The following is a 9,256-nucleotide window of genomic DNA, read 5'->3' on the forward strand; positions in this document are numbered from 1 at the left end:
AAATAAAAATTTAAACAAAAAAAAATTTAAAAATTAAAAAAAAAAATAGGTACCACTGTTATTTTGCTTCCCTCTATAAATCTGAAAGTTTTTAGAGAGCAGGATATGGGGTGGAGTTCTAATGTGGTCCCCAAGAACCTAGAATTCTCTGAGCGAGGGTGGTGGCACACCTGTAATCCCAGCACTGGGAAGCTGAGGCAGGAGGATTAAAAGTTTGTGCCCAGCCCAGGCAACTTAGTGACTTAGCAGAATCTTGTCACATAAAAAAGTGAAAAAGGGCTTTTTTTTTGGTGGAACCGGGGATTGAACTCAGGCCCTTGCACTTGCCAGGGAAGCGCTTATTCCACTGAGCTATTTCCCCGACCCCAAAAAAGGGCTTGGTGTGAAGGCCATGGTGCAATCCTCAATAATGCAAAAAGAAAATGTCCTCTTGGCTGGATCAGACCCAGGGTAGCAGGGTGAGGAGCACATAGACAGAGGTGGCTGGCACAACTGACACCAGGGACTTTCCTGTTCTAGGAGTCCTGCTGGCTCAGATACGGAAGAATCTGACCCTCATGGCAACAACCTCCCAACTCCCTAAGCTGCTGGTCTACTCCGCGGTAAGCTCAGAGCTCAAGCCAGGAGCCAGATTTCTTCTCTGTTCAGCTCAGGCTTTGGGGAGCAGTACTGATGGGCAGTCCCTCTTCCTTTTAGCACGACACTACCCTGGTTGCTCTGCAAATGGCCCTGGATGTCTACAGTGGTGCACAAGCCCCCTATGCATCCTGCCACATATTTGAACTGTACCAGGAAGATAGTGGGTAAGTAGCGCCAACAAGGTGTCCTCTGGGGTGGCACTGGGGTGTGGCTGCGTGGCAGGCATGGTGAGCAGCCTGTGTTGCCCATTGGCTCCAGGAATTTCTCAGTGGAGATGTACTTCCGGAATGAAAGTAAGAAGGCCCCTTGGCCCCTGCTCCTGCCTGGCTGCCCACACCGGTGCCCACTGCAGGACTTCCTTCGCCTCACAGAGCCTGTTGTACCCAAGGACTGGCAGCAGGAGTGCCAGCTGGCAAGCAGTACCGCAGACACAGGTGAGTGCCACTGCCTCTGCCAACCAGGCCGCAGATCAGCATTCACTTTCCATGCCCAAGTCTAGAGGGAGCTGTCACTATAGTCCATTTCTCTGGACAGTTTCCTCTTCTGCCTTGAGACCACTTTGTGTACCTGGAAATGATGTGCTCACTTCCTGTGTCGCCGAGAGTAAGAGCAGAGAGAGAATGCCTTCCCATCACAGGCCACAGCTCACCTGCTGGTGGAAGCCACTGTTGCTGTCCCATCTTTCCTCTGCAGGACCTGTGACACCATGTCCACTCCCACTGATTACAGCAATTCCAAAGCCAACAAAGGCTTAAGACCCACTTTTCCAGCTTCCCTATCTCTCTGATCCGTTTGGGAGTAGAATCCTCTCAAGAGTTGCCTGGACACTAGCTTCACCTCCTCACTACTCATTCTCTGAGGCCGACATTAATCTTCTGTCACCCTCCTGCCATGGTGCCAGTTCTTAGCAGCTTGTTGCCTTTCATCACCATCAAAGAACTGATCACTCCTTGCTCAGACACTCTCTTGGGAACTGAGGGTACAGCTCAGTGGCAGAGCACCTGCGAGGAACAGAACCTAGGACTGCAGAAATAAAACCTCAAATCCCACTCTCTTGGCTTCTCCTGGCCTTTCCCATAACTTCCAGGCAGCTCCCTTGCTGGCGTTCTGTGCGCTAGCACAGACACGGCCTCATCCCCGAGCTACACTTGTGTGCCTGGCTGCGGACTCAGAGCCTCACTGTGGACGTCCATTGAGCACAAGCTGGCTCACAGGAAATCCTCCAGAGGCTCTCCCAGCCAATGCTGCATCCATCACTGAGCGGCGCAGCAAAGCCTGAGGCACTGTCTCACTCCTACACCATGTCCGAGCCACCAGCAGGTCCTATGAGCTTAGCCTTCCCTGGCACGTGCTTGCTCGCCTTCCTGGCCCAAGCCAGTCCTGCTCCTGAGTTGCTGCCGAGTCCCTTGGTGTTCTCCCTGGTTTCTTATCCTTGCTCGTCTTCTCAATATGCAGTGGAGGTCATTTCTAAGAATGTCAGCTGGCGTATAACTGTACTCTTCACTCTCCCAATAGCTTCCTGTCACACAGAATGAAGCCCAGGATCTCTGCCACGACCTCCCAGACCCCCAGCTTTGCCCTAGGGACACTCACTTTGTGACCTTAGATCACGGCAAATTTATTCCTAAGCCAGGCCCTCTTGCATTTGCTTCCCGACCTCCACCTCCCACCCGACATGCTTAGGCCTGTTAGTTTTTGTTTTAGGGCACGTGAAGGCAGACCTAGGGCCTCTCCACTGAGTTGCATCCTTGGTCCCTCCCCATTTTTTTATTTTTTGAGACCCAGTCTCACTAGTCCCCAAGTTGTCCAGGCTGTATCCAACTTGTGATCCTCCTGCCACAGCAGCTGGGTGCTGGGATTAGGCGGTGTCAATGCACCCAGCTTCTGCTCTCAGGTCTCTGGGTCTCACCCACTGTCACTGGTTGGTGCTCTTCTTTGGTGCAGCCTTTCCTGGCTTACCTACCGCACTCATAGCCCTCATCACCGAGGTGTCTTTTGCTTGTGTGCTGGAGCTCCTCCTCCAAAATGGAAATCCCACAGGGCAAACTGTCTTGGCCACCTGTCTGTCCCAGTATCAGAGCAGCACCTGGCACATGGTGGCAGCTAGGTGCTTGCAGGGTGACCCTAACGTCCTCTTTCTCCCCCTCTCTGTGCAGAGGTGATTGTGGCCTTGGCCGTGTGTGGCTCCATCCTCTTCCTTCTCATCATGCTGCTCCTCACTGTCCTCTTCTGGACGCAGGCCCAGCCTCCTGGCTACCGCCACGTGGCTGACGGGGAGGACCATGCCTGACAACCACTCGGCCCCCTTCCCACCGCCTCCTAGGGAAGTGGGCTGGCCCTGCTCTTGACTGCTGCTGCTCCCAGCCCATGGGCAGGAGGCTGGGTTGGGCCTCCTGACTCCCCAGCCCAGGTGAGCAGCCGGGCTTGGTTTGGCCCATGGGCCCGTCACCTCGCTGACCAAGTACTGCGTGGGACATTGGCGTCTTCTGACGGACTTGCCTTTCCATCCTCCCTGAGGTGTGCACAGCGCTCATCTCACTCAGTACTTGGGATAAAAAACCCCAAAGAAGTTGGTGCCCAATCTGCTTTGCTTCTCCACCACACCCTGCTCTCTCCCTTCTGGTTGGAGTTTTGGCAGATAATTCAACAGGACATTGTCTTGCTACACAGTGCACGTTTTAGAGGGAAAAACTGCACAACTGCACGACACTGGGTTCTAAACACTGGCTACCCAGAAATCGGATCTCTCAACAACCAACAAGCCAACTGTCTCGTGTCTGGCAGAAGCCGCCATTAGTGTGCTTCGAGCACCTTTGTCACCGGAGCGTGAGCAGGCTGGGAGGGTGTTTGTATTTCATGGGGAGGGAGTCTGGGGAGGTGGGAGGGAGTGAATTGAACTGAATCAGGAACCCACTTTCCCCACCCTGGTGCTGGGGAACTGGACCACTGCTGACCATGGCCCAGAACAGGGCTATGGCAGTTTCCGGAGAATGAAGTTTTGGATCACGAGTTCTGTTTCAGCGCCTGTTCTTCAGCTCTGAGACCCACAAGGCCTTCTGACCTGGGCAGCGTTAGGTTACTCAGCAGCATGGTTGGGTAGCGGTTGGGTAGTTTTATTGGCCGTGTCAGTAATGCACACAAACTAAAACACCCACCACTCTGCCACCATGACAGAAGGGACAAAACCACTGGCTCCGAGCTGGATACAACCCAGGGGTCACCTTAAACTTTTGGAGCCAAGTGCACATCACTGAAAAGGTGGTGCCCCTGCACAAACCCTAACATTGGGCACTTTTCCCCCTTCAACAAACAGCTGCCTCTTTTCCCACAGCTCGTCCCCACGTGAGGACTCCAAACTGTTGGCCTCTCTGGCACTCGTTTTGTTTCTATGGCCCAGCTTCCTCCTGGCTCCAGACGAGAACGTGGTAACCTGGGAGTGGGGGGAAAGTCCGTGTTGGTCTCCCACTGCCAGGCTCTGGTGCCTTGGGCTACCCCAGGGAGCCCAGCACTTGGTAAGGAAATCCTAGCAACTGTACAGCTGCCAGACATTGCCACTACCAGGCCAAAGCAAGACGATGAGGGCCTAGGCCAGAGACCACTGTGTCCCTGTCACCTTGCCTGGCTGCTGTCCTTGGGTGAGTGCAGCAGGGCTGACCTCACACTGCACCGAACCTTGGAAAGCAGGGCCAGGCTTGGCTAGTCCCAGATGCACAGCTGCTACTCACCCATGGCTGAGGCCAGCGTGTCCCCCATGGGGTTGAACTCATTGAGCTGCAGAGACAAGAGTATCAGTATGAGCAAGCTGGCGGGCACTGATAGGGACAGGACACATAAGGACTCACGAGTCAGGAAGTGGGCTGACCCCAGTTTCCTCCCCTTATGAGAGGGCCTACGTCTCACCGAAACGATACCAGAAGATTCTGGGTCGTAGAGCTGACACAGCAGCTTCCCAGAGTTCCCATCAAACACATCAACTGTCCTTGACTCGTAGGGAATACAACTTCTGAAATTAGGATCTGGGTACCGGCCCACAACGATGAGGTTGTACCGAGGATGCCATGTTGCCTAGGAGATAGAGCTGCTGGTCACAAGGGAACTGTGTTCAGAGGAACAACAAAAGGATGTTCTGCCACTAACAAGCCAGCTGCTTAATAATGGAGAAAAGACCTCCATGAAACTGCAAGGCTAGTTTTCAACGGTGTGTGCCATCCACCAATGCAAACTCATGATCCCAGCTGGCCTCCCTGTCCTTAGGACCCCTTAAGGCCTTTCTCTTGCATTTCCTGAGTTTATACCAAATAACCCAGCCTTCAACAGAGCAAAACCTCTGCTAAGCAAAACCTAATGGCAAAGTTCTGAAGTATACCACAAGCATAACCCAGAGTGGAGCATAAAATCACTAGTGCTAAAAAAAGGAGCAAAGACTCCCCTTTCTCCAAAACCAATCTGGCAGTTTAATGACAAAATGGGATGGGATTTTCCTACCATCCCCAGGGACTTGTGAAGGATGAAAGCCATGGTTAGCAGGAAGGAAGAGATGGTGCGTGCAATGGCTTGGGAATAAGTTGCTGACAAATGACAGGAAGTCAGCTTGCCTGGATGTGCGGGGAAATGAGGACAGACTGATGAGCAAGAACACCGAGTGTACAAGATTTTGGGTACTGTTTATTACTGGATTTGACTGTAGGTGCTCAGCGTAATGTAGGTGAGTACTTACCGGTGCTAGGCATGGTGCAAGTGCTTTCAGTGCACTGGTCATCGTCGCGCCCACCCTACCAGTTAGACACTACTACTCCCTTCTTACAGATGAGGACATGGAGATCCAAACTGGGGAGGTAGGGGGTATAGAAAGACAAACTAAGGGGAAGGTTAGTGTGTGGACGAACTGTACATACGGGGAACCATAACTGTGAAGATGGGACTGAGGGTCAAGAGCACAGGAAGTGGCCAGGGATGAGCTGAAAAGACTCAGAAAAATCGCTTTTCAGATTAAGAAAATCTGGAATGGCATTGCAGGAGCAGGCCAAAAGGAGTAGGCTGAGTCCATGGCCGAGGCTGTTGTGTCTGGACGAGAAGAGGTCTGGGTCGTGGGTGGGCAGCACTTTCACTGCCCTCGCTCTCCCAGGCCGCAGAGTCAGTCCACGATCCCTCCCCAGCCTCCTCACTCACCTTGATGGGGGTGAGGTGCTGGAAGTGGCGGTGTGGGTGCGCGATCAGGCTCACGGGGCAGTCCCACTGGGAGGCAGAGTAAACCCGGATCTCATTCCGCTGGTCAGTGGTCAGCAGCCGGGCTCCATCAGGGCTAAAACAAGCTGGCAAAGTGGAAATCTCTTAAGCCTGAGGAACCCCAACCCCTGTCATCCTTCCTGTCACAGGATGGAGAGGGAAGGGTAGGAGAGAAACGGTGAATCTGGGCTACGAATGAGAATTCTAAAAACTCGGCAGCCCACAGGGATAGCCACAGCCCGTGTTTCTAGGACATGAGTGTCCACAACTTGACCACTGGGCACAACTTGATCTTGTGGCTCTTAACCTTTGAGGAAAACCCCAGCTTGGTGAATCAGGTAGTCTGCAATGAAATCTAGGTTGGGTGTCACACACCTGCGTTGACAGGCTGGCTATGTGGCAGTGAGTACAGGAAGCTGTCTTTCCCTTTAACCTGGCGCAGGTCCCAGAGTTTCACTGTTTGATCTACGGAGGCTGTGGCCAGTAACCACTCACAGCAGGGGTTCAGAGCCACATGGGTCACTTTCTTTTTGTGCAGTCTGAGATTCCAAAGCTGCAGACAAGAGCCTGGATCAGGGGGTTGAACTGGCTGTGGGTAGGGGCTGGGGTTTGGAGAGCGCACCTGCTTGCCATCCGTGTTCAGCAGGATCACGTGGCCCACATTGTCTCCTGTGACCAGCACTCGGCTACTGGCAGACACATCCAAGCTGCAGAACCAGATGCTGGAGGGAGAGACTGCTATGAGACGCTGGGGACCAAAATGGGTCTGCTTATTCACTGCAGCTGCGCCAGCCTCTGGCCACAGTAGGCACTGAATAGGTACTAGCCGAGTCACTGAATGGTCATCCTGCCATGGAGTCCCAGTGAGGAACACTCATACTTGTCCTCTGCCCACAGAGAGAATGGGGTGATGAGACTTGGAAATGGACCCATTCCTGCCAGGCCTGACCTCAGGCCACAGCCCAAGTCCGAGGCCAACCTGCCCACTGGAGCCTGCTTCTAAGGAAGCCTCACTCCATGTTCTCTCACCATCCCTCTGCACCCTCTAGGCCAAAGGAGACAACAAACATAAGCAGGAACTGGGCTGCTGTGTTTCCCACAGCTGGCTAGAAAGGAGCGTCTGCCCCCTTCTGATCAGTGAGGGAAACACACACACATCCCAGAAGCGCTCTGGAGGGTATCCTGGCCTCTACCAGGACCTCTCTGATTCCCTGTTCCTCTGAAATCCTCCAACCCTTTCGCACTGCCTTCTGCCCTCCCATGCAGTGTCTGGAGGCTGCCCAGCAGCTGTCCTGATACTCCTGTGACAGTCACAAGCTAGGTGGGCCCCTGCACCTGTGCTGCTCCTTGTGTGTACCAGTTAGCGCCTTAGCTCAGGTCAGACAGCAAAATGACTACTTCTGTCTGTGTCCCTACCACCTGCTCCCTCCAGACCATTTTATACATCCAAGCTCCTACCGAAGGTCTGGCGAGGTCTCTACACCATTCATACTGCACTGTTGCAGGGGCTTCCTAGGCCAGCACCTGGGTGACTGTCCCAGGAAAGTCAAGGCCTTGTCTAATATACACACAACTTCCAAAAGCGCTGAAGTGCCACACCACCTCCCCAAGGCAGAACCCCATTGGGGCTGATGTTCACACAGTCACCTAGAGGGCAGCAGAACACTGGCAAGTGTCTGCCACCTTTCCTTCTGCCCCTGTGCCAGGCAGGTCCAGGATCTTCTTGCAGATCAACCCCCGGTGCTTAGAAGCGAGCTACTCACTTGCAGCAGTCGGTTCTGGCAAAAACCTGGATGGTGCTGCCTCCAAAGTCCTGCAGCCTTGTTGTTCCCTCCATGGAGCAAGCATAGAACTGGTTACTGTTGAGAAGATTGAACTTCAGCCCCATGATGCTCCCCCCAGCTCCAACCTGACACGAAGAGGGGAAAAGCCAGTGAGGAGAGATGCCCTCCAAGGCACTATTTTTTTCTTTATTTTTCCCATAATTTTATTGAGAAACAAATAGCAATGAGACAGTTTCAAGCCAAGTTGGTAGGACAGTTTCAATAATTAACACATTGCATACATTCTTCCTAGTGGTTAATTATCTTTTTGTTTTTACAATTTAATATACAGTAATGACTGGGGAATACAGTTCTATGAGTGTTCACAACAGTTCTACTGTCCCCCACAATTCTCAGCCAAGCATGGTAGTGCACACCTGTAACCCTAGCACTTAAGAGGCTGAGGCAGGAGGACCACCACAAGCTTGAGGCCAGCCTGGGCTACATATTGAGACCTTGTCTATTAAAAGAAAACGAAAAACGGGGGGCCTGCCCATTAGCTCAGTCGTTTAAGTGACTGCTTCAACAAAGCAGTCAGGCTCAGGAGGCTGTGGTTCAAATCCCATATCCTCAAGCCCTGCCAGACCTGCCCTAAAGGCATCCTGAGCCAGCCAAAAGAACCCACAAAAAACAAAAAACAAAAAACAGAAACATACAAAAAAATACACCTTTCCTTTCTCCCTGTGAACCATACCCTTCCCTCACTCCCAGCCCTTGGCAAGAGCAGATCCATTCTCCACCAGTGTCACTGTGGCTTTCCCTTTATAGAATTCACAGAAATGAATCACACAGTTTGCAACTTTTGTTCAAGCTGTCAAGTTTTGAGGTTGCCTCAAAGTCTTCATTTTTTCATTTCTAGGAGATTCACCCACGTTCCTTGTGTGGACAACAGTTCTTCCCTTTTCCTTCCAGTTTATTATTTTTACAGTATTCATCTTAGGCAAGCTCTGGGTCCCGGGTGGGCTGGATGAGGAGGGCAGCAGTGAGCCTGATGTCACCTCCTACTGTCCAGAGCACCAGCTGTGGAGATTTGCAGTTGTGCCAGGACTGGGGTGCGGCTCAGCAGTACTGTGCCTGCCTACCATGCACAAGCCCCAGGTCCCGACTCTGGCACAGCCCCGCCAAAAGTAATACATGCAAAAAGCGGACCCATTACAGTATCGATGGCTTAGCCTTATGAGGTGCTTCTCAGCTGCCAGCCTGGCTTACCAGCTCTGCATTCCCAAGGGCTCCTTCTGCCACTGGTCTCTAGCCTCTAGACTGAGCAGTGTCCCCCCCATGATACCCACTTGGCTCTTTACTGTCACAGCTGGCCAGCTCCAGCGCAGCAGTACCTTGTGCTGCCGCACCCTGGTCTTATACCCCTACCAGCTGATCAGGCTTCCCTAGTCCCTGCCAAGATGTCACGGTCCCCTCCCCAACCCTTGCTGATCAGCCGCAAAACCCTCCTTCCGGGCTCAGCAGTCACTGCAGCCCCTACGCTGACACCCTGCCCTGCTTGCTGGGCTTCACCCGCTATGGAAGCTTTCCTGGTTGACCCCACCTGATGTCTTTTTTTTTTTTTTTTT

General features: G+C 52.8%; 2 protein-coding genes across 3 annotated transcripts in view; one reads left to right on the forward strand and one right to left on the reverse strand.

The window, feature by feature from the left end:
* Nucleotides 1-3,648, forward strand: part of Acp2 (acid phosphatase 2, lysosomal) — a 7,565-nt gene extending 3,917 nt beyond the window's left edge. Inside the window, exons 8-11 of one of the 2 annotated variants that reach the window (XM_023710731.1) lie at nt 520-602; nt 697-803; nt 898-1,073; nt 1,763-2,776. In XM_023710731.1, the coding sequence (XP_023566499.1) occupies nt 520-602; nt 697-803; nt 898-1,073; nt 1,763-1,899 (503 nt within the window). In that variant the 3' untranslated portion in view covers nt 1,900-2,776. The other variant, XM_004626973.3, reaches the window with a different exon arrangement.
* Nucleotides 3,649-3,737: 89 nt separating this feature from the next.
* Ddb2 (damage specific DNA binding protein 2) overlaps nt 3,738-9,256 on the reverse strand; it is a 19,062-nt gene continuing 13,543 nt past the window's right edge. Inside the window, 7 exon segments of the mRNA XM_004627286.2 lie at nt 3,738-4,069; nt 4,365-4,410; nt 4,540-4,704; nt 5,809-5,951; nt 6,241-6,418; nt 6,488-6,587; nt 7,629-7,774. Of these exon segments, the coding sequence (XP_004627343.1) occupies nt 4,026-4,069; nt 4,365-4,410; nt 4,540-4,704; nt 5,809-5,951; nt 6,241-6,418; nt 6,488-6,587; nt 7,629-7,774 (822 nt within the window). The 3' untranslated portion in view covers nt 3,738-4,025.

Source organism: Octodon degus, unplaced genomic scaffold (assembly GCF_000260255.1).
Source record: "Octodon degus isolate 3935 unplaced genomic scaffold, OctDeg1.0 scaffold00018, whole genome shotgun sequence".
Classification (NCBI taxonomy): domain Eukaryota; kingdom Metazoa; phylum Chordata; class Mammalia; order Rodentia; family Octodontidae; genus Octodon; species Octodon degus.